Below are 25,616 nucleotides of genomic sequence, written 5' to 3'. Positions count from 1 at the left end.
CATTCATAAACTTACTGCACTTTTCAAAGATGATATCCCTTCAGAAACTTTGATTAATATCTGAAGTACGTAATAGTATACTAATTTAAGTTTTCATGCAGTTAAGTGTAAAATCAGTTTGGAGATCCTGTGTATGCTATTTATATTTTTGAAAATATATAGAAAGGCAGTATGTAATTCACAGTGTTTGTCACTATAAAACCTTCGTGATCAACTAGTAAAACATATCAGAGACATAACAGAGTTGTCATTCTGTGAAAATTACTGTCTTAACTTCGGAGAAAAGTACTGGCACGATCTGAATGCACAATATTACGTAATTACAGCACATACAGTGCATGTACTTTCAGAAGATGTAATTCCATTCGCACTTTTCAAAGATGATGCCCCTCCAGAGTTTTACCTCACATGACATATGTATTTCTCTCTCTTTTTCTCACAGTTAGCCCTCACACTAGTACATGATTTTAAATTAATTGAATTTTACCTTCACCCTCTGCAAACATTATGTATATACATACTTACATGTTTTCTTTATTTCATTGAATTGTGTACGTATCTTCGTTATAACAGACTTATGAAGTTTACCATTGACCAAAGAAAACCTTTTTTAAGGGTAATGTATTAAACTAACTTTAAATCAAATTTCAGTAACTTTAATTTCATTTAAAAGTTAGCTTAATACTTAGGGAGCATGATTAGGGTCATATTTAGTGTTCAGACGCTAGAAGTGAACATTTATTAGCATTTTTAAAGACTGTGCCAAACTTACACGAAAGTTCCCCTTATGTGGGAGGGTCTGGAACTTAACCTCGCATAAGTTCAGGGTATTACTGTATTTCATATTTCATTGTTAGTTCACTGTGATTTGTATTTAAATGTCTTTTTAGCTTGGATGGTTTCATTGCATCATTAGAAAGAATAATGCCACATACTGTGCACTTGGGTTTGTCACATTCACCTTCATTGATTTTAGTAAACCCAAATTTTATATATGAAGAATCCTATTTCCGAACAAAACTATAGTTAGCTCGTTTTTTTTTACTCTTTTAGTTGGAGGCTCACTTGTTCCTTCATCACGCTGGTCACGCATCTCATCACTGGCAGAGTGGGTTTCCATGTTAGTAGTTGCATTACATTCTGTTGAGGTGTCTTCATCATCACTAACACTATCAATCTTGTGGGCATTATCAATTGCTGGAATTGCCTTTGGTTTGTTGAAATAACTGATTAAGGAAGTTTGCTTATACATGACTGCACCAAAAAACTCTGTGGCAAGTCCTGCTTTCAAATACCTCAAGATCAGACGTACTGAGGCAGAAAACTGCTCACCAGTCGCGTGGGGGAGGGGAGGGGGAGTGGTCGTGGCGCCACTATTAACAGGTGTTGATTGCAAGACTATGTAGTATGTCTGTCCTGTAGCCGCATGTTAGCCTGACCCTGTAGGCCTATACAATTAATAGTCACACTCATTATATATAATTTTTTTTATGATAGCTACTTATTTGAAATAAAAATATATAAAGTTAGTTTGACAGATTATTATTTTTCTTATATTATGAATAAAATGTTAAGTAACAAGTAAAGCAATTTGGCGGACCAGCAAATCATACACCATGGACCAGCACCGATCCGCGGACCATAGGTTGGTAACCACTGATCTAGATACAGTATCCTTATAAGTTTAGGTTTTCTGGAGGTTTGCTTCTTTATTGCAGAAATATTTTACACTAAAATATCTTAGAAATATGCTTAGGATCGTGTTGAACCCTTTTAGAATCCCATGACATCATTTGATGTAAAGCAGCATTCATAAGCTGTCTGAGAGTGGTAGGATGATGGACTAAACCTATTTTCCATGCAGATAGGGGATGTTTAAATAGAATTATTATTAGAGCAATCCAGGAAGTCTTGAAAATTTCTGCCTATTCTAATTTTTCCTTACATATGTTTTACATATTATAACTAACAAACAAAGCATTAATATATACTACCAGGTATTATAAAGAAAATTTATTGTACTTTTCTTAGTGCCGTAATACAAAAAGAATGTAATCTTTATTATATTTTTTTACAATTAGTTTTTATAAGTAAAGAATTTCTTGTTCTTGGCAAACCTCATTTGATTGTAAAAGGCCCCAATCTCTTTTTGAGTTACCTATACATATGTTTAATACAGAAATGGTTATCATTTGTTACTCAAGTAGCTTTATGCACATTTCAACTACTCCAGGTTTAGATATACTACTGGAAAATAGTATTGTTGATATTCAGTGTGCAAGATCAAATTGGGGTATGTATCACCTGATTCTTACAAGGCTGAAGCATCAGGTATTAGTACCCTTATAATTTCAATTTTTATTGAACTTTTAGTGAGGTATACATGTTTTTCCTAATATTCCTTTGCACTTATCTTTGCTAAATTACAGTTATAATGGACATGCTATCATCAAAGATAAGAGCTAAACCAAAAGCAATTGCTGGGTATATTTCTGAGCAAATAAATAAAAAGACGTAATGGGATAGAAAGGGGCAATACGTTCCCCCATCAAGTCTCAAGGCATACTGATTGCCCTCTGCCTTGTGCTGAGCTACTACAGCTGCCATTAGTCATTTATGGATCCTTGAAGTGATATGAACGTCTTTCTAGCTAAATCGTATGGCATGTAATATTAATACTCATATGAGTTTGCCCGTCCATCACTTAAAACCTGTTATAGATACTCATATGATGATACCTGTCCATTATGGGTTAAGATTTAGTTAGCCTGTGATGTTGTTGGGTTTTTCAGTCTGACATCCCTTTCCATTTCTGTAGATAATAGTTGGCTCATCAGTGAAGTTTGTAATAGGAAAAAGTAGTATAAGAAAGGCACCTGAAAAGCACTGTGACTGATGCTAATAATTTTCAGTCCGTGAATCTTTGATCTTTTGTCTGTAGCTCATTCTCTGGGATTTGTTAAGGATCTTTAATCCAGTGTCACTCCTGCTCTGTCTGGACTTGGTTTATTTATGCAGTATGACTTTGTTCCCCTGCTGCTGCTGGGTACCTCCCAGTGTCATTCCATATTCTGCTGCCCCTCCCAAAACCGATGCTGCTTATGCCTAAGTAGAGGAGCCTAGAGAAAAATTTAAACTGTATTGAATGAGTTTTCCTTAGAGGTGCATATGATGCATTATGCTAGCATGGTTCCAGAACGAAGTAGGTGTTTGATATAACTAGATAGTTGCACACAGGGTTTCTTTTGTCTAGAGCTGTTCCAGTTCCCAGAACAGATAGTGGTTAGTGACTTGATCAGAGCCACACAAATGATCAGAACCATTCCAATGATTTTGGAGTCATTTCTTGAACCATGACCACCTCGGTGGTCGCAGGTTCGATTCTCGGCCATTCCGTTGAGGAGTGAGAGATGTGTGTTTCTGGTGATTTAGCTTTCATCATGATTAGGTACAACATTTGACTTGAGGGTTTCTGACAAACAAAAATCACAAGCAGAGCCACTCCAGCTTTGACGATAAGTGCTGATGACTAGATTGCATAACCAAAGTCAGTCCAACCACTTCAGTTTTGCTTTTCCTGCCAGAAGTGTTGATCATGTAGACCAGTGTGGCAGAGGAAGTCAAAGGCAGGCATAAAAAACTGACTTTATTTACTTCGGAGATCCGACCTACCAAGTGCTTAATCGTGGCGCTTTGCTCAGTCCTCCCTCACTACTTGAGCATAACCAAACATAACATAACAAGTGACGAGAGCGAAACGCAACATCATGCACAAATATTCTCAACAGAGTTAACATATTCCCTCTCTTTTAAAAGAAAACAAAAGCAATCTGCTTTTATAATAATAAACATTACAGGGCACAAAAAAATAAAATGATTTACTTATATAAAATCTCTCTAAGTTTTCAGGGATCCACTCTCAAATACTTTAGCTGTTCTCAAAGAATTTACCCCCTTTTTTGTTAACACATCAACCAACTGTGCTTTTGAATCTACCCAAAATATGTTGACCTCTGCATTCTGAGCCAATTCTTTGAGAGTAGCTATGTCAGTTCTCAGTTTCTTCTCTGAAAAATTTTTAATCGAGTACACATTCTCATGAAGTGAACAGTTATCCACAGAGTTCCAGAGGCAGATTTCTCTTTCCATCATACAATATTTGGGACAGCATGTTTCCAAGATAGTAGGCCATATTCACTGCCTCAGCAGCTGCTAATGTTTCTGCTGCAAGAGTGCTTTTTAGAACCATTCTTATTTTCTTTAACTCTCAAGATAAAGGACAACTATTTCCACTTTCACCCACTAAGAAAATCACAAAGCCTCCAGCACTACTAAATCCATTGGGTAGATTGGCATAAGAAGCATCAATGTACACAATCAACTTAAACTTAAAACTGTCACCCAGTCCTGGGAAATATGTACAGCTCTCAAATGTACAGTCTTTTTATAGACATTTGTTTACCTTAATCAGATCTTTTATTTATGGTTATTTATTTTACAGCTAAGTTCCAATACCTCATATGACAAGTCGGGCTTTTAATTAGTACATAACCATCATAGTTGGCCTACTACTAAAATTCTCCTTTTCTTCTTCAGTACACAGTATTCTTATTTAATCCTTTCTCAGCACTTACATTTATAGATTCCAGAGATTCATACTCATTTTAATGAAGTGTGACACCATGCTTATTCTGTACAATATCCAGGCCACTGTATCATAGTATAGCATTAGTGCTTTGTTCCCTAACCTGAAAATGATTTCTGATTTGGGCAATGACTACACTGTCAAATTTCTTTATTCCTCCCCACAAGAAATCTTCTACATGTATCAAAAACATACCACACAAATTTCCTTCACAATACCAATAGAATGCTGAAGGGTCAGTTTTCACCTGATTACATCCCATCTTCAACAGGAAAGTCTTCACTGTGAGATACCATTATCTAGAAGCATAATTAAGACCATTTAGTACATATTTTTTAAATTTCCATAGTGCGTTAACATCACAGCCAGCTTCAACAGGTGGAATGACATACACTTCACACTCAAATCGTTCACTCTTAATATCAATTTAATTCACTGCCCATCTTTTGGAAGACATTATACCAAAAAAGGACCTCAACACTTCCTTGCTAACAGTGGTTCTCGAGAAGTTAACTGGATTTCTTCTTTTTCTTCAAAACTTCTGGTAACTAGCCATGCTTTAATTTTCTTTTTCCATTACAGTTTTCCTTTTCTGTTACCATCCATTTGTTACCTTTTGATCCAAGTTAGGAGTTTCCTCATATATACCAAAATACTTCTAGGTTTTTAGTTCTCTTGTTTTGTTTTATGAAGTTCCTGACTTCCTGTATTTTCACAAGCCATTACTATTTTGCTGGGTTCCTTCACTCAGTCTTGTAAAACTGGTACCCATTTTTCTACATCTCTGTTCCAGTCAGTGACTGTTATGTGTCAATCTTTACCTTCAATATTCCTCCAACTACTATATTTTCCTGTAGATTTTCCAGCACAGTTATAAACAGTTCCTGTCTGCCATTCATCAGTCTTTCGGCAGGAATCTTACTCTGTCCAATCTTTGGAATACTCTTGATTGCTGAATTGTGTTCAGACAAAATGAATTCAATATTCTACTGGATTTATAACTGCTTCTATCTCATTCTTTTTGCAAGTGCCCACTTCATCCTTTTCTCTTTGAAGTGTCAATATGTTAAGCAGTGCACTTCTTTCTTCAGTGTCTCTATCAAAACTTTATGGTATCTCATGAATGTTTTTCGTGTGCTCTTACAATGTTTGAACCATATTCAAAACCATTGTTTTGTCATGTTGACAAATGACTGTTGCTGGTCTGTTCCATTCATTTTGCTCCTCCATCTGAAAATAGATTTGATCTCCATTCTGAAGGACTCTACCAGCAGTTCTTGCTATGTGTCCTAGTGCCCCTCCAATTTTCTCAGAAGTTTCAACAGTAATAAAGGCTTTTCTTGCAGAGTGGCAAGCATTTAGATGTTTGGCAACCATTTCACTAGATGTTGTACCTCCAGTGCATGAAGTTCATCATTCATGGTACATGGTAGGTTAGAATTCAGCCCATTCATGAGTTGATAAGGGCTAAAACCCCTACCAATTTGAGACAATTTTCAGCATTGACTGCCCATGCCCAAGCCACTTTTAAAGACAGTTTTGGTTGCTGTGCCATAATTTTTGTCACCATTTCGTGTATAACTGCAGGATTACGCTCACACAGGTCATTACTGAAGGGAGAATATGCTGCTGTATGCATCACTTCAATGTTCATGTTCTCACACATTTCTAGAAGCATGTTGTTGGCAAACTCCCCACTGTTTTCACACAAGAATTTCACAGGGGATCCCAAACCAGTTCCCAACCATGTCTCCATAATTTTGTATTTTCACATAAGTGACTTACCAAACAATTACATTAGCTGTACGCTTTCTTAACCTGGCAGTCGAAAATTCAAATTCCTGGCGGCGGTAGCGGCGCTGCCATTGTTTGTGTAGGTGATACAGATCCCGCCCACTTTCGGGAATACCTGGTACTGCTGAGCTAGAGTCTTCAGTTCGTTTTCTGCTGGCCATGGGGTAACACCGGTGGTTTGTTGTTGCAGTCGACTTACGTCGCCATTGTGGATTTTTTCTTTTTGGTGATGTACAGTTTCTTGGTTGGCTTTTTTTGCTTCATCAAGTTAGCTGCCTAGTTATTAACAAGTTATTACAAAGATGTCTGATGCTAGTTCTTCTTCAGTTAGGTTTTGCAGCAGTGGCTGTAAAACTAGATTAGCTTAACTATGTTACGATCCGCACTCCAAATGTGTTAAATGTAGGGGTCAGTACTGTAGCAAGGAATTAACTTGTGATGAGTGCCATGGTTTAGATGAACAAGGTTAGAAGACTTTTCAAGCTTCATTTGGATAAGATGGACAAAGATAGGAAAAGGAAAGCAGCTCTTAGAACAGGTAGTAAAACTAGAGTAGAGGCAACTCCCGTGCCTTTAGAGGCAAACAAACCGTCACTATCTTCTCCACTTTTATCGAATATTTCACCTATTGATAGTCCTCCAACTTCAGTACCAATTACTCCAGACCAGGTATCCCATGTTTCCGATCCCAACACCATTTCCTTGTTAGAGTCCAAGATGGACAAGAAATTTGAGTTCTTGGCAAAATCTGTTATGGATTTGGGTATGTCGTTTCTTGCGTTTGTAGAGAAGTCAAGTGAAAAGGCCAGTGTTAGGCCAAGTGTCAGTGTCGTGTCTGAGGAGGCAGCTGTCCATTCCCCCTGTTCTCCTAGACGAAGGTCCCTGTCCCGGTCCCCAGCTTCCGGGAGAAGACATACCGGGGGTCGAAGGGAGACTGGGGGAGTTTGCCCACGGTCAGTCGCCGACTCCGTTGACGTAGTCGACTTGCGAGTGCCCGGGAAATGCCGCTGGAAAGGCGTAGATATCAGTGAAGCACAGTTGTCGTCCAACTCGGAAGTGCAGTTGCCTGTGTCGAGGCGAAAAGTGTGGAGTGATTTAGTGTCGTGTCTTTTAAAGAGACATGCCCAGCGTGCGAGAGGGATGTTGCCGCCTGTTAAGAAATCCAAGGAGCACTGGAGTCCACAACCTTCCTGCAGTTTCGCTCCGGACCAGTTTTTCCGGGAAAGATTATCAGTCCTCTTCGGATAGCGTAACTTCGGACGGAGTCAGACGCTCACGTGCGTTACAGCGCTCGCGCGCTTGTGAGACTGGTGACTCACCTCGTTGTGTATTGATAGGAGTTTCGACTCGTTCACCTCATTCATCTCGAGCTGTTTTGACTCGTTTGCCTCAAGCTGCTTCGACCCGTTCGCCTCAATCGTCTCGTGTTGTTTCGACTCCCAGTCATTCGTTTTCGAAGAAGAGCCGTACGACAGCCATGACTTCGTCTTCGCCTAAGGATGATTCAAAGGCCAAACCCTTGCTAGAGGATTACGCTTTGGGCCCCTTTAAACATCAACTTCAAGAATTGATGGTCTTTTTGAAGAAGACAACGAGCCAGACGGGAACCACTTTCCTGGGCCAGAATGGCGCTACTAGGGTCATTGTTACATTCTGGAGCGATTGAAGCTTGTTTAAGACCTCTCTTATCATCCCAAAGGGAGGAAAAGCGTAAACATCCAGTCCTGTCCAATCTAGTAGCATCACATCTGTTCTCCACGCTAGTGGTTCTGGAATCGGAGAACAGAAAATGGGAAGGCGATTGTTCCTCGATGTGGCGAACAGAGGTCCTGACACACACACTCGTTCAGAGTCCATTCTGTTGGTAACACCTGATTTACCCGACTCAGTTAGTCTGCAAGCACGTTCATTCTCCCTTGCACGAATCTTGGAAAAAGGGTGACCCTCTTCTCGTTCGTCCAGGTGAGGAGATCTTCGGCTATCTTGTTGAGAGAACGAGTGGGTCCCTCCCTGCTTCCGTACATATGACAACGCTATGGTGTTGTCCGAGTAGACCGGTATGTCTCTTCCGGTGACTAAATGGTCGAACGCTTGTAGCCCTAAGAGGATGGCCTTCAATTCCTTCCCATTGATGTGCAAGGTCTTTTCTCGTTCTGTCCACAGACCTGATACTCTCTTGTCTCCTAGGAGGGCTCCCCATCCGCTGTCTGAGGCGTCTGAGAAGAACTGCAGGTCGGGGTTCGACACAACTAGGGAAATTCCTTCTTGTAATCTTTCCCTCGAATGCTGCCACCAACGAAGATCCACCTTTATCTCTTCCCTCAGGGGGAAAACTTGTGAGTCCGACTGTGTCTTCTGAGACCAATTTGGTTTCAGGAAGAACTGAAGCGGCCTCATGTGTAGGGGTCCTAACCTGACAAAACTCTCCACTGAAGCCAGGGTCCCAAGTAGGCTCATCCATTCGAGCGCTGAGCAGGATGGGCGAACCAGAAATTGCTCATTGGTGGATGGTGTCGACTTAAGGAGCAAGACACTTCTACTGAATCAGTGATTCAAGTTGGCCAACTTTGTTAACAGTATTCCAAAGGCCAAGGACCTGTTGCTTCTTCTGGCCCAATTTTTATGCATTATATTTTTAATTCTCTATATCCCCATTCTTATCCAGTGATGTGGGGATGATGCTTAATTATGCATGCTTGTCGGTCAAAGATGAATAGGCATGTGCTTCTTGAAGAATTTTAGGCCTGAAGGAAACTTCCTATATGGTAAGGGGTTTTCCTTATTAGGAAACATGGCCTCACTGGGGATTTTTTCAGTCAATCATGCTCAATTATTGTACAGTTTCAGCGTAAGAATTACGACTTACAAATAACGTTCATTGAATTTGTTAGTAATCCAGAACCATCTTTGACTCCAGGACTATAGGAGGGACTCTGTAACCAAGAATTGCCCATTTTGTTCTTAAATCCAAGTCCCAGTTTTGGTCTTTTCCCTTTGTCATGCAACACAAACAGAGTTTAACTAGTGTCATTACACTTTCATGCAACATAGAGTGGTCAACACTACATCTGGTAAAACTTTTTAGATGCCAGAGCAGTGGAAAGACATCAGGATGCTTAGCAGGTTTATTCTTGGTCAGAAACAGTCTTTGTGGAAGTTGGTGCTTTGAGTGAAATGAAACATATTGGTTTGATCATTCATTCTTTGGAAGGACAGTGTTTTGGCAATTGGGGATTCAGGAAGAACAAACTGCCTACAAGGGCCTTTATATCCGTAAGTTTGGCAGTTGGTGTGGGATTTAAGGAGCACTTATTTAGACTTACTAGCATGTAGATGAACAGGAACAGCCGAATGATTACTACTTCTTTGATGGCCCTCAGGCTTGAGCAGTGGATGTTTCCTTAAATTTGGCCTAATTCAGACTCAGAGGCCTGCCCCTTGTATCTACTCTGAATACTATTGAGCAATTTTAAGTTCAAGAATTGCTTAGCATCTCCTGTAGAGCCCTTGTAGCTTCAGGGCAAATGTTTTTCAGAATTTCCAATGCTCTCAGTAGATGTCTCATTCTTCCGTAAGAGGAAGTCAATTCTACTACACAATTCCATACACTTCCATTAACTTAGGCATCTCCTTAACTGCTTGGAGATGTTAGAATGCCCCCTCCCAATAAGAAGATTTTCAAGTTGTCATAGGACCTGTCCTTAATTTAAAAATGCCGTGGCCAGGGGTCAGAAGCAGTGGTCTTGTGTATTGCTGGGGGTGCCATTCTAGAGGAATTTTCAGCACCTGGAATCTTGTAGATGTCAATGTTTTCTGTTTAGAGATAATAAGACTTTTCACTGTCTACTTCCAAAGTTATTGTTCCATACATACTTTCCTCGTTATTGCATCAAGTACTTTTCGATCTTTCTGAGGACCAGCACTGTAAGATGTTGAGATTGAAACCCCTTTATCTCTATATCTGTCTCTCTCTGGAGTTTAGATGCAGGTCTAAACTTTATCTGAATTTACCATAAAACCTTTTATTTAGCACTAGCAGCAGTTAACCCTTAAACGCCGAAGCGGTAAAATATAAATTGTCTCCTGTGTGCCGGAGGTGTTTCGGAGTGAGCGAGGAAGCGGAAAAAATATATTTTTCAAAAAATCACAGTGCGCTTAGTTTTCAAGATTAAGAGTTCATTTTTGGCTCCTTTTTTTTTCATTGGCTGAAGTTTAGTATGCAACCATCAGAAATGAAAAAATAATATCTATCATATATAAATAATGCGATATATGATAGCGCAAAATTGAAATTTCATATATAATTGTATTCAAATCGCGCTGTGCGCAAAATGGTTAAAGGTAACAAGTTACTTTTTTTTTCCGTTGTAATTTACACTAAATTGCGATCATTTTGGTATATAACACATTGTAAAACGATAAAAGCGGCACAGAGAAAATATTATCACAAAATAATGCATGAATTCGTAACACGCGAACGTAAACAAATATTTTTTTCAAAAATTCACCATAAATCTAAATATTGTCCTAGAGACTTCCAATTTCTTTCAAAATGAAGACAAATGATTGAATATTACTATACTGTAAGAGTATTAGCTTACAAATGCAGTTTTCTACCATATCTGACGAGTTAAAGTTGACCGAATGTAGAATTTTTTTATATATTTCTTTTTACTATATGCAATTATTTAGGAAATTAGAAAAGCTACAACCTTGAAATATTTTTAGTTTTATTCTGCATGAAATTGCGCATATTTTCATATATAAAACTCTATGAAATGCCTAATATAAACGGGGCAAATATTCCGAGAATGGGACGTACGCATTTCGGAGATTTGTGGCGGAGAATCCACGCGCGGAGGGAAGGAAAGTTTTTTTTTTTTTTAAATTCACCTAAATCTAAATATTGTGCTAGAGACTTCGAATTTGTTTCAAGATGAAGATAAATGACTGAATATTACTAGAATGTAAGAGTTTTAGCTTACAATTGCGTTTTTTGACCATTTCGGTAGTCAAAGTTGACGGAACGTGGTTTTTTTCTATTTATCGTGATTTATATGCAAATATTTCAAAAATGAGAAAGGCTGCAACCTTCAATTATTTATTGTTGTATTCTACATGAAGTTGCGCACATTTTCATATATAAAACTTTATGTAACGGCTAATTTAAAATGGTGCAAACATTACCACAATCGCACGTATGATTTTTTCGGAAGAGTTACCGCGCGGACGTAAAGAAAATGTTATTTTTTTCATAAATTCACCATAAATCGAAATATTGTGCTAGAGACTTCCAATTTGTTGCAAAATTAAGGTAAATGATTGAATATTACTAGGAATATAAGCGTTTTAGCTTACAATTGCGTTTTTCGACCATTTCGGTAGAGTCAAAGTTGACCGAAGGTTGAAAATTTGTCACATCATTTTTTATATGAAAATATTTCAAAATTGATAAAAGCTACAACCATGGGTTGTTTTTAGTTGTATTGTGCATGAAATTGCGCACATTTCTATATATAAAACTTTATGTAACGGCTAATTTTAAAATGGTGCAAACATTACCACAATCTCGTGTATGATTTTTTTCGGAAGAGTTACTGCGCGGACGTAAGGAAAAAGTTTTTTCATAAATTCACCATAAATCGAAACATTGTGCTAGAGACTTCCAATTAGTTGCAAAATTAAGGTAAATGGTTGAATATTACTAAAATATAAGAGTTTTAGCTTACAATTGCGTTTTTCGACCATTTCGGTAGAGTCAAAGTTGACCGAAGGTTGAAATTTTGGCACTTATCGTTATTTATATGAAAATATCTCAAAACTGATAAAAGCTACAATCATGAGTACTTTTTGTTGTATTCTACATAAAAATGAGCACATTTTCATATATACTCCATGTAACGGCTAATTTAAAATGGTACAAAAATTATGTCAAAGTGACGAAATAATTTCCGAGATGTGTCACAGATACTTTTTAGTGCAGCAAGAAAGAAATTCGCGCTCGCGCGCCTGCGTAACGATTGTAAACAAAACAACACCTTGATCCGTGAGCTCCCAGCATCCCCCAAGGCGCGTGACTCAAGAGTTTTTGGCTGGTAGGCCTAAAAGTATTTTTCCGCGAATTTTTAAAAAAACTTTTGTATGTCGACGTAAAATACGTCCAGTCGGCACCCGAGAGACAAAAAATGTCGACGTAAAATACGTCCAGTCGGCGTTTAAGGGTTAATAAATAAATTTATTGCCAGCACCCTTCTTTAAGCTGGTGTAAAGGGAATACTATTTTAGCTCTCTGCCTTAGAGCTGAGGGTGATGTTAAGGCAACGCTTTACAGTGACCTGCAAGAATTCCAATGTAACCCCTTAGTGGGGAAGAAGAGGAAACTTCTCTGTCCTGTTGGGGCAATTAAAATTTAATCAGATAGGTTAAACCTAGGACATCTTTATCATCCTTTTAGATGTCATTGTCAAAGGTTAAGCCCGGAAGAGGCAAAAATCAACCTTTTGTTTTGTGGCTTTGCCAATGGTTAAGCTTGAAGGCAAAGGTAGCTTCTTGTTTTGTGGTTTAAGAAAACCTAGCTGCCTTTGCCAATGGTTATGCCAATGGTTAAGCTTGAAGGCAAAGTTAACTTTTTGTTTTGTGGTTTTAGAAAACTTAGAATGTATTTGTGAAGGTTAAGCCTGGAAAAGGCAAAGTTAACCTTTTGTGTTGTGATTTTTAGAAACTTATAACGTCTTTGTCAAGGAACACGACGTCCTCTGTGATGTACGTATTGGATAGGCTAGTGCATGAAAACTAGCTCCATATCTTCTACCTTTATTGAAGGTAAACATTCATAATGTGAGCAGCAGTTGTAACTTCATTTAATGTTGAGTCAATTTGTCACTCCAGAATAGGATTGATGTGGTACAGTAGGAGTACAATTCGGTTTTTACCTGCTCACCACCTTAGTATACAGAATTGTGTTTGAAAACAGTAAAGCCCTTAATCCACTACTAGTAGTGGGTAGTCCTTTCCTGAACCGTAAAAAGAGCACTTCTTTGGGCTCTTTTGTTTAAATTTCGGGTTTTAATATTTTGGGGAGAGTGAAGGTACAAATTCTGTATAGGAGCGTACCTTTATATCGTAAAGGTATTTATTTTAAGTGACTCGTTTTACAGGGCTTTTGGACCCAGGCACAGGGGTCCCTCATACTGCTTGTGTTTCATTCTGGCTGAATCAAAGCGTTTTTCTCCACAATGCTGCTCTTTGCTGCATATGTATGAGAGCCTTGCTGAATGGAATCCAACTTCTGGTGGTAGTAAAATCCAGCAAGGATTCCAGATCAGGTGAGAATGTTTTGGGTTTTATGCAAGAAACCTTTAGCTCAAATGGCTGAGCGGATTTTTGTCTAGCTGCACCACCCACCATCATCTTCTTAATGTGGAAATCAGCTAACTTTAACAGTAGGTAAGATTCATCTCAAATAATATAAATGTTCATAATAAAATTTATTGTTTGGATACTTACCTACTGTTAAATAATATAAATTTTCATCATAAAATTTATTATTTGGATATTTACCTACTGTTAAAGTAGACCCACCTAGCTTCCCCACAACTTAGTGGGCTGTCAAGGAGAATTCTGACAAGAGCTAAAACATTCAAAACACACCTGGTGGAGAACAGGTAAACTAGACAGTCATCTGGGTAGCCATTCAATTTTTTGCTTGAATGCTGACTCACCTAATCGGCGTGGAGATATAGGTAACTTCAACAGTAGGTAAGTATCCAAGTAATAAATTTTATTATGAAAATTTATAATTTGTTCATGAAACTTACCTGTCAGATATATATATAGCTGTATTTTCCGAAGTCCGACAGAATTTTAAAAACTTCCGACACACGCAGTGGTCGGCCAGGTGGTTAGTACCCATTCCCGCCGCTGGGAGGCGGGTATCAGGAACCATTCCCATTTTCTATTCATAATTTTTCTGTCGCCGGTGCTGAAAACACCTGTTTTCAGTACCTCCGTCTTAGGATTTTGGAAACTTCATTGCCGCTAAGTATCCTAATTGTCTTTTGATTTATTTACTTGGATTTGTGGGATTTGTGGCTAGGCATACGCTATCTTAAATTGATTTGAATTTGATTCATTTTTGCATAAAATATCTGAATCTAGTTAGGCTAGTTTCAGACGGGGTTGTCTGCAAAGATAGGGTGTGGCTACCGAAAGCTTCGGTAGATCCGCACTTGGTATGCACGAGGGGTATGGGTCTTGCTTCTTTGTTGAGATTTGTCATGTAAGGAGTGTGAGACTTTGTCTATTCCGTAAGGAAGACGTATGATTCGTATGTACGCAATTAATCAGTAAACATGTCTAATTCCGTAAGGAAGACGTATGATTCGTATGTACGCAATTAATCAGTAACAAAAGTCAGGGTAGTGAACCTGCTAACCTTCCTGTAGACTTTATTTTGCCTAACCCTGTAGTATGGCCTACGGGCTATGAATATGTCTACGAGAGGTGCTCGCTCTCCTTCATTGCTGTGAAGTGCTACTTCTGTAATTGTTACTCCTAACCCTGCAGTGTTGCCTTCGGGCCCTAAGCAGTGTCTGTAGAGGAATTGCCCTTTCTCTGATACTCTTTCGATTCGTAACTTAGAATCGAAAGTGCTTGCTTTAGAGAGTAAAAGTGAAGTGCAGAAGTGCAGTGATACCCCTTGTGTAGTGGAGGGTGCGTCAGATCGGCCTCGTTTCGCCTCTAGGCCGGGACCTCTGCTTGACTCCCAGGACCCGGGGAGGGAGCATGTCAAAAGCCTAAGGAGGGTTACAAGGAACCCCCACCGATCTGGCGTGCCTTCGGCAGTTTCTGATGAAAATCCCCAGACTGCCAAAGTGCGTGCGCGTGCACGAATCCTGAAAGATTGCTTCTCGTCCTCCGAAGTGTCCTCCCCATGCAGGGGTTGGTTGGAGCTTTCGGAAGGACTCGTGCCCTCTAAATAGAAGCTTTATAGAAGAGGACGCTTCACGTCCTCTCTCTCTCGTTATGCGTTTCAGTGAGAAGTAAGAAGGCGAACATCGCCTGAACTCGTGTCCGTCTTTCCACCGAGAAATACGTAAAAGAAGTCATAGTAGCAGGAAGCTTTTGAGAGCGGACGCCCGGGACGCTCGGATGGACTCCAGGCGCGCGCGGGTGCAGGCCAAGCGCGCGCCAGTGGCGCGCAGGGACGCGCGCGCGCGCCAGTGGACGCCGAGCGCGCTCCAGTGGACGCCGAGCGCGCGCAGTGGACGCCGAGCGTGCACCAGCGCACGGCAGGTGTGTCGCCTGGCTGAACGTTTCTGTTGAACTCTTCAAGCTCTTGTTTCAGATATGGGCCTAAAGAATTTTTACCTCTACCATCGGTGATACCTTCTACCTCACCTGCAAAGAATGTGAAGTAGGCAGTGCTTCGGAGGAAGCTTAAAGTGAACAGACAACTTCTTCTTCGAAACCCAGCAAGACATCGGGTTTCGTGAATCAAGAGGTCTCTGTCAATTAATATTGCTTTTCGCATAGGTGGATGGAGTTAAGGAAAGCTCAAGGGAAGACCTCGTTTGCTCTACCGCAAGCTTTGCCATTCTGGCAATAAATTTAAGTTGCCACTACCGCAGTCAAGACTTTGCGATAAGGCAGTTACGGGTTATGTAAGGCTCGATGTCCTGCACGTCAGGACTCTCGGCAACATTCAGTAGGATTCTTGCAAAGGCACTCATCAAAAGGACGCTCTTCAGGAAAGCGCAAGACAGGACTTCCTTTGCCATACTGCCAATAAATTTTAAGTTTTAGCAGGCATTAGTTGTGATACGGGAGAGGAAGCTGGTTGGAGAGTTTCTTCCTCTTCCCAGGATAATTTTGCAAGCTTTTTAGCCCATCTGAAAGGGTTTTTCAGATGATAGATTTTGTTAGTTTCTAGTCGGGACTACGCTGCCGAATTGAACATCGTCGTTCTACCTGCCGTAAGCCCAGTCTCTTAACAGGATTCTTGCCCCTTCCTCGTTTGAGACGGGAATCGGAAAAATTAAATGCTTGACTTCCTGGATTACGTTTTGTCAATTCAGTGACTTTCCCCCATTGACAATATACTATCGTTTTGTCAAGTAAGTGGGTATCCCCTCATTGACAAAATATCTCTTTGTCCCGTAAATGGGTTAGTTCTCATTGACAAACATCTCATTAACTTGATATTGCGTAAGCGAATAAGCTCTTATTGACAAGATTCGTCATTCGCAGACTCGTACAAGAAATAGACTTGTAGACTACGTCAATGAACGCTTATGTCCAATAACATAAGAAGCTTGAGCTGACTGCTTCGATTCTCCTAAGTTTTGTTCATGAAACTTGCCTGTCAGATATGTATGTAGCTGTATTTCCGAATTCAGCTATATATATGTCTGCCAGGTAAGTATGAACAAACTTTATTGTGATATAATTTCATATTTTGCCTTGCGTTATTTTACTTCTGGTTGGTTCAAGTCATATACGCTTGCTGTAGTTACCTCTTCGGATGGCAACCGAGAGGTCTATTGTCTATTTAAGGACATTTAATCGTTTCTCCCTGCAGCCTTCCAGGAGTTTCCGATTTATCTTTTACCGTTGTATGGTAGTGTTCTGACGACACAAACGCATCTATATATTTAGCGTTTTCTGTTTCGCTTAAATATACCAGCTTGAGAGTCTTTTGCTCTAAAAATAACCGGACCGTATTTTTCTTCGTAGAATAGGGTAGCTGGCAACCCAGACATAAAGTTAAGAGACGACGTTCGTAAGCTGCTGGCTGCTGCTGTGTCTGACTGTCCAACCGAGCCAGTAACAGATCGTGCGCTGTCATGCGCTGTAGGTTACGTCTCTCTCTCCTGCGGGATTGACTGACTAACCGTATCTCTGTGCTGGCGGTTACGTCTCTCCTGCGGAATTGACTGACTAACTGTATCTCTGTCCTACAATCACGGACTTTAGCCTAAGATTGAGGGGATTTCTTACGTGAATGAATAAATGTTGCATTCGTTTTGCCTTACTATGTTCAACAGAGTTATCTCTTAATCCTTTCGGTGCTCGTTACCGCACGGTATAGAACTACGAGTCTACCGCAACATTGCACTTTTATATGCTCTCTTGCTTAGGCAAAGCGCAGCCTTATTAGGGAAGTAAGCATACTCGGGGAGGGAATGGATGAGCTTGCTGGGGACCATTTCCTTCCTGAAGAAGTTTGTTTCCCCGAATAGACTGCAATTCAGACCACAGTTTTTTCCTACCGGGAAACTGAAATATTATTCAAGGTCTAGGAATGATTCTGAACATCTCTCAGTGCGTCATGATAGAAAGAAGGTGCCGGACATCTGGATAGATGTCGTGGATCTTAATCTGAAAGAAGTAAATGCAATTCGGTCGTCCCTCCAGTCCTCGAAACGAGTTTTTGGAACCAGTGGTCCACATCAACTCTGATTTTCCACAGCTCTCTCATTTCTTAACAAGTATCTTCTCTCGGTCCCTGCTCGAGTTTACGAGAAAGAGCCTATTATAACAACAGGCGTAGAATGTAACGATCCTCTACAGGTTCGTTACAGGATTACAAAAGTCCGTTCGAATCGTCTCGATCGACGGCAGCAACTATTCACTTCCGAGTGGAATCTTTCTTTAGAAGTAAGTTGAGAGTTGTGTAGACTTCAGGGACGCCCTTTCATTCTTCTCTTCGATATGTTGAGGACGAAGAGGCTTCTTCTTCTCTGCTCCCTTATTCTCGATCCGGGAGCGGTACCATTAAACGCCATCCTATGATATTGAACGGGGATGGATGTTTAGTCTCTTTTCCCCTTTTTCAATCGCTTAGGAAATGTAATAAGAGGATTTATGACGTCACAGGGAGCGACAATGACGCTGATCGCCCCATGTTGGCCTTCAGGATCCTGGATTCACAGAGGTCACATACTTCCTAGATCACTTTCCAAGACCTTTCGAGAGAGTTGGTCTACTCTAACTCGAAAGGTACCTATAACCTCTCCGCTCTGAGTCTGACTACGTTCAGACTATCGAGATGTTGACAGGAATAAGATTACCGTCTTCCATTTCCGTCTGAAGAATGGGATAAGCTGGCAGTCACAACTATTAAAGAATATGCAAATATGTTGTTGACGGCCTTTGGGCTCAGAGATTTGCGTCTGTCAAACAACAAAGCCCTTCACGATCTTTGAGTTCTGTGGAATCTCGAAACTCGCTCACCATCTACTTTTTGTCTCACCTGTTTTCTCGGAGTCAGGCACTCGTGCAAGATCAGGTGACATATAGTAGCCCTGAGTTTCTTGTTGACGAAGTCGGTTGCGTTTATACACCCCCGATGATCGTGTAACATGAGACCAGGTTGGACTGTCAGGCATTCTTCCTTCGGGACTGAATCGCCTTTTTGCTCCTCGCTCCTTTCTCCTGGCACCAGAAGCTCGAGTCAGGAGTTGATTCGCTGACGACGTTGGGTTGCGTTGATACACCCCCAAGGTTTGCTTAGATTGAATCGCCCAGGCAGTCCAGACACTCATCCTTCAGCGAAGAATAGTGCCTTATGGTCTTCAGGGTACAGCCTTGCTGTCCTTGATTCGTCTGACTGGTCAACTGGTCGGTCACCTGACTTTAGTACAGACGGACTGACTGTGCATGTCCAGATCGAAGCTTTCAATATGGAACTTAGACGTAGTCTGAAGTTCTTGATGTCAAAGCATTCGAACCTCTCCTACCTGTTAACTTCTTGCATGTGATCAGGAAGGCCTTCTTCTAACCACCCTAGATACGACAAAGAGGGTTAGTGAAATTTTAAGCCATCGTCACAAGTTTTGGCTTTAGAGAACACAAGGCGGTGTGCTCTCTAAGCCTTCCGTTGTGGCCTAAGAATGGAAACCCGTTTTGTCCTTGGGCCAGGAGCTTGGAAGCAAGGATGGCACAAGTTAGTGGGCAGGAGCCAGAGAGAGTCCTGTGCCCTGTCGGGTCTCTCAAGTTTTATCTACATAAAACCCAAGAAAGTCGAAGTCATTCGGGCAATCTGCAGTGTTCCGAAAAAGACCAGACTTGCCCATATCGAAGAACACCCTGGCTTTAGTGTTAAGGAGTTCTTTCAAAAATGCTCCTTCATTGTGTTTGCACAAGATTTGAAATCTTTTTATCTGAATGCTCACGAGGTGAGGGCGCGGCCTCGGAAGCATTTCAACAGAGCATGGCACTCAGCAACATCCTGAGTACCATGTTTTAGCGAAGCAACTCTGTGTTCACTTCACACTCCCTGCGAGATGTGAAGATGGCATATGAGATCTGCGGCTCGCTAGGGCCATACGTGTCTGCAGACACAATCTTGGGGGCAAGAAGTACCACTCATCCTATCCTGTAGAAAATGGTTAGGAAGAGCTCTTAATTTAGTTGTTGAGTCGCCGACAACGGCGACTTCTTAACTCTTAAGCCTTAGTTAAAACACCTTAACTTTGGCTAGGTTGGTCAGGTGGTGATATATATATATATATATATTTATTTTACTTCTTAGCCCTCATGGTATGGTCAATATGGTCTAGTCACGTCGTGGTCTCGCCCCTGTTGACAGATCATCTGGAGTGCACCAGCTATATAGGTCTCTACCTCGCTGGCAACTCTAGTAGCACAAGCAGACTTACGTGGCAGTAACCACGAAGCCAGCTATGCTAACAGGTGGAACCAAGATGTAAATCATCTGCATGCATTTGTTTCCCAAAATCCTTCTATTCTGTCCCTTCCCACCTCCAAAGGTGGGATTCAGCTATATATATATCTGACAGGTAAGTTTCATGAACAAAATGATATTGTTATGATACAATAAAGTTTGTTCATACTTACCTGGCAGATATATATAATCAAGTACCCACCCACCTCCCCTCAGGGGACAGTGGAAATAAAAATTATGAATAGAAAATGGGAATGGTTCCTGATACCCGCCTCCCAGCGGCGGGAATGGGTACTAACCACCTGGCCGACCACTGCGTGTGTCGGAAGTTTTTAAAATTCTGTCGGACTTCGGAAAATACAGCTATATATATATCTGCCAGGTAAGTATGAACAAACTTTATTGTATCATAACAATATCATATTGCCTGTTTTTTTATACTCCTTTAGGTCTAATGCCACTACTTCATTGAACTCCTTTGCCATATTCACACTAACAATTGGTCTTAATGGTGTTTTTTTATATTTCATGTATATCTCACAGCTATCTGGCACTTCTTCAGCATACGCGTAGCACATTTCATCCCTAACACCAGCATCCTTCAACAGCTGAATCAGCCTTTTTCATTATCTCCAAAGTTCATCATTCTTTCTTCTGGTTTATTCCAGACTTCTTTTTTGTTCCTTAGGTGAAGGCAATAGTGTCCTGAAAAAGTGTACCTCAATTTCAACATTTTTCCATTATTTCTGTATTATTATTTTTTTTCATGATTTCTGCATTATTATTTTCTAAGTCCAGTTTCATTTGTGCTCTCTTCATTGATTTTTTACTGAATAAAAGGGGGATAGAGCAGTTCACCACATCTGCTATCACAGTTGCTCTGTCACCCATAATGTTCACTTTCATCATTGATTTATTCACATTACCATCATCAAACTTGAACTTTGTTTCACTTTCTTTTACTATTCTATTCTAATTTTTTCCTTAGCCAACAAACACTGTGTGTATGCTTTAAACCAATCATTACCACACACTGTAGAACTGCTGGATGTGTCCAGTTAGCATAATTAATAGATTCTGTCATTAACACTCACATCATTGTAGGATTTGCAATAACAGAATATAACTCTTCCTCCTTTACACTACGTACTTAGACAGACATTTTTGGACTTGCTGGATACAGATGGTATTCTGATCCACATACATAACATTTCCTAAGCTTACCATATATGTCAATTGAGTTTCTCTGCATATGTATTTTTTTCACCTCTGTTTGCTACGCTTTCTCTTCCTCTACCTCTAAACCTTCCATGTCCTCTTCCATGTGTAATGACATTTGCCTCCTTCATGCTAAATACTGGTTCAGATTTTATCATTACAGCAGGGGTGTCACTCTCACTCTTGTTTGACACTACCCAGTGATAACAGTTCTTGGCTTCCAAAAAATTTCCCAGGGGCTTGCTACAAGAAATCAAACATTTTATCTGTTTCACTAAAGGACACAGTTGTCGAAGCTATTTGTTTGTTTTTTACCTCTAGCTCCGCAGTCTAGTAGCTGAAATGCTAAAATACATTTTGGTATATACTTGCTTTGTACCTCTCCAGAACTGCACTTTTTTTCTCAAATTCCCAAATGTACTTTTTTATCTTTTCTTTTTTTGTAGCTGTCAAATCTTGTCCATGCCTCATATGCTGCTGACATCTCATCCCTCTTGTAACACTTGCCCAAGTGTTGAAGCAAAATTTTCATTCCATCTTCGACTATCAACTCTTCAATATCCACGTCCTTGAAAATCTTGCTCCGTATGTCGCTTCCCTCTGGGAACGACAGGGCAACAACCACAGCTTGTTTCTTTTCTCTATACTTGTGACAGGCTGCCATGCTTTCATCTCGTTTTCAGCGGTCATAACCTTTCTCAGCAATGAAAACTGGCGACACCAGCCGCCCGCCACATTTACTGACGTTACCCAAGTTTACATCATCTTTTCTTCTGAATTACTCATTCATCTCCTCCTTCCTGCCCCAACCAAGCTCTGTTCTGCTACCATTTATTGATTGTGTAGACAGTGTGGCAGGAAAAACCAAAGGCAGACATAAAACAGCTGACATTATTTACCTCGGAGACCAGACCCAAAAAGTGCCTACATCATGACGCTTCGCTCAATCTTCCCTCATAATATAAGCATAAGTAAACATAACATAAACAAATGATGAGCATGAAGTGCAACATCATGCATGAAAGTTCTTAACAGAATTAACAAAAAGGTTGCTAAGGAGGCCTCAGCACCTATTTTTTGGATATTCTTGTATTACCATTAGTATTTATTACTAGTTAACTAGACTATTGATTTAATTTATTTAGCCCAAATGATTTTTTTGTCAGTAATTTAGATTTTATTTATGAAATGACAACTTTGAGCAGGCTAGGTTTTACCTTATCAGAATGGGTAGGCTAGCTTCTACCTTATCAGAAGCATCCTGACAATTCATTTAGAATTGGAGATTTTGAGGGAGCTCTTCTTTTTGGTTTAGGCACTCCTCAACTTTGCTGTCAATTATGATTTAGTTGCTTTTTGACTCTTAGACCCACTCCCTCCTGTAACTTTTCTCATGACCTCAACCCTTCTGCTACTGGACTAGTACCACTTGGCAGTTGTATTCTTATTACCTCTTGACTCTGGAGAAGTGGATCACCTCTTCAGTATCACACAGTTAAGCAGTTTCCAGAGATGTAGTCACCAGTTCCAGACTTGCTTTTCACAGTAGCTGCCCCTGTGGTGATGTACCCATCTCAGCCTACTCTCGCAGCTTACCTGTACCCAGTTGTTCCAGCCATTTATGCACACACACTACTCCTGGAATTATTGATGTATTTGACCCATCTGGTTATACTGTAGTGGTGCATCCTCATCTTTGCTAATTCCGACACCTGTCCTTATGGGTGATTAGTGTATACCCAGAAACAGTAGTGTATGCTTCTCCTGGATGTATTTACTCAATTTCCTTGATTTATATATATGATCAAGCCAGATACAGTTAGACTTCAACTTGAGTCACTTGTACTTGTCATCTGTAGGGAGCTGCACCTGTCTCTGGCTGTTCTGTGATGCATCCGTTAACAAGGATAAGACAAGGATAAGGTAGTCCCCGGTTGTTGGCAATCCAGTTTTCAACGCTTGGCTAGTGATGACGATAACTGATTTTCAGCGCTGATATGTTCCAATCCCTGGTTATTGGCACCGATCCTCACTTAACAGTGGCGCCAATCATTTTTACTTCTTCATGTTAACAATTTTGTTGCATCATGGTACAATCATACCAAATTTTTCTGTTCATCGCTTTTAATATGGTAGGTATTTTCTCTGTTAGCAACAGGTATGTTGTTAGAAGGAAATAGGGTGATGTAATAGCACAATTCCCGGGTATTGGCGGACTTGGTTAATGGCAATCCACTTTTATGGGGCTTGTTTGCACCATAAAATCAGCGATTTATGGCACCATACCATGCCATGTTCTGGTTATCAGCGCCATAAGGTCCCAATGATACCTAAAAGAGGCACCATTAACTGGTTATCAACACCATTAACGGGATATTGGTGCCATAAATCACCAAGTTTCGGTTAATGGTGGCTTTCGCTTATCAGCACCCTGCTGAGAAAGGACCCCCCCCAAAAAAAAAAAAAAAAAAAAAACGGGGACCTGCCTAATGGAGATTAGCTACATTATGGTTAGTGAAACTTGAAGCTGAATGATAACACTTTCCAAAAATTTGTACAATGATTTAGGGCTCTTGATTACCACTTTGTTATGGTGTAAGAATGGAAATGGCCCCTGATGCAGAGTATGGTACCTAACTGTTAAGTCTTTTTTGCTTTCTCCTTATTTTATTCATTGATTTTACCTCTACTTTTATAACCACCATTATTTCTCTTAAATATTATTAATTCCGAATAAGATTTCAGATATGGGTTGTATTTGATTTTTGTTTATGAACTTTTTTTAGGTATTCCTTGGTAGATTTTGGACTGGCACAAGAAGTTGGAAGTTTGGGCAGTATCAGAGAAAATGTATATAGTAAAGGGGGAGCCTGCAATGTATTATCACCTTCTAACATAGATACTCCACATGTGGCAACTAATAAAACCGCAAAGAGGAAACTCACTGCATACTGTCGGGTAATGTTTTTTTGTAAATAACTTGCACATATACATATACTACACACATATGCTTATGCTATAGAGGAATTTAATTCTGAGCTAGTTTAATAGCTTGAGATATGGTTAGTTTTTATGTACTGTGCAGTAGGTAACTATAATTTCATATTTCCCAGGATGATAATACAAGTGATAAGAACAAACGCTCGAGAGCCTTTTCACCTCCTACTTCAGCATCTGGAGGTGTACTTTCTTCAACTACCAATAGAGTCAATACTGTAAGTACCTTTTAATGTAAAAGTAGAGTTCCAGAGCTTTAACAGCATGTCAAATAGATTTATGTAATATATTATGGGATATTGGAAGACATGTATAGTATTAGGTGCTCATAGTATGATTTAGAAGAAATTTCTGTTATGTCAGAGACAGTATTTTAACTAAGTGGTCTGAGGAGAACACTTTAACAGTTCTTGGTACGTATTACGTTAATTGTGACTGTAAATTGAGATGGTTCTGAATAGCTGTTTTTCTGAATACATTACAGTATACATGTGATCCTTTTAGTGTGAAATATGCCATGGTTTAGTCTAAACCTTCAATGATTAAAGCCCAGGATATTATGAAAATAAGAGATTAACTTTAAACAAAGAACACATTAAATACTACATTAATATATAAACTTTAAACAAAAAACAGATTAAATACTGCATATTACATAACTGACAATTGGTTTTTAGAAAAACCAGTATTTATATACAAATTGAGAGCCATATGATTTGAAATTAATCTTACCTACTGTTAAAGGTAGCTTTATCTTCATGCCATTTGATGCAATTGGCAATTTTTAAAAAAATGAAACTATACTTGGCTAACCTGATAGGACTGTCTTTGTATTCATCTGTTTCCCAGCAGATGCTGCTGGAATGCTCATGTTCTGTGATATTCATGCTGTCATGTTAAATGCAGTCTCGATCAGCTTTAGTGATATTTTTACGATTTCTGGCTAATTTCTCCTGTACAGTATTGTGATTGTTTTCTGTTTTTGCTTTATGTCATCCACAAAAAACATAGATAAAAGCATTAGGCTATATAGGAAAGAGTTTGTGAAAACCGATTGTTTAGGTTTTAACGATAACATAGCCTATGTTCATTAGTTCTGAGCCATGTGTCTGTTCTGCTGTTTTATTTTGCCCCCTTGGTATCATTCCTAAGCTGATGATAACTTCCCCACTCTTACTCAGTTTTCCTTTATATTCTCATTTTCATCACCTTGTGATAATTATTCCTTGATGTTACTCAGTATTGGCTCGTCCTTTTCCGCCACTTACTGATTTA

The 25,616-nt window shown here is 39.8% G+C and overlaps 1 protein-coding gene across 2 annotated transcripts in view; it reads left to right on the top strand.

Moving 5' to 3' along the window:
• LOC135204611 (cell division cycle 7-related protein kinase-like) overlaps window positions 1-25,616 on the top strand; it is a 138,099-nt gene that overhangs the window by 31,809 nt on the left and 80,674 nt on the right. For both annotated transcript variants that reach the window (XM_064234789.1, XM_064234854.1), the window contains exons 6-7: window positions 24,131-24,302; window positions 24,458-24,559. In XM_064234789.1, the coding sequence (XP_064090859.1) occupies window positions 24,131-24,302; window positions 24,458-24,559 (274 nt within the window). The remainder of the gene's footprint in view (window positions 1-24,130; window positions 24,303-24,457; window positions 24,560-25,616) is intronic.

The sequence above is a fragment of the Macrobrachium nipponense genome, chromosome 11 (assembly GCF_015104395.2).
Source record: "Macrobrachium nipponense isolate FS-2020 chromosome 11, ASM1510439v2, whole genome shotgun sequence".
In the NCBI taxonomy this organism is placed as follows: Eukaryota; Metazoa; Arthropoda; class Malacostraca; order Decapoda; family Palaemonidae; genus Macrobrachium; species Macrobrachium nipponense.
This window is presented reverse-complemented; position numbering and strand designations above follow the sequence as displayed.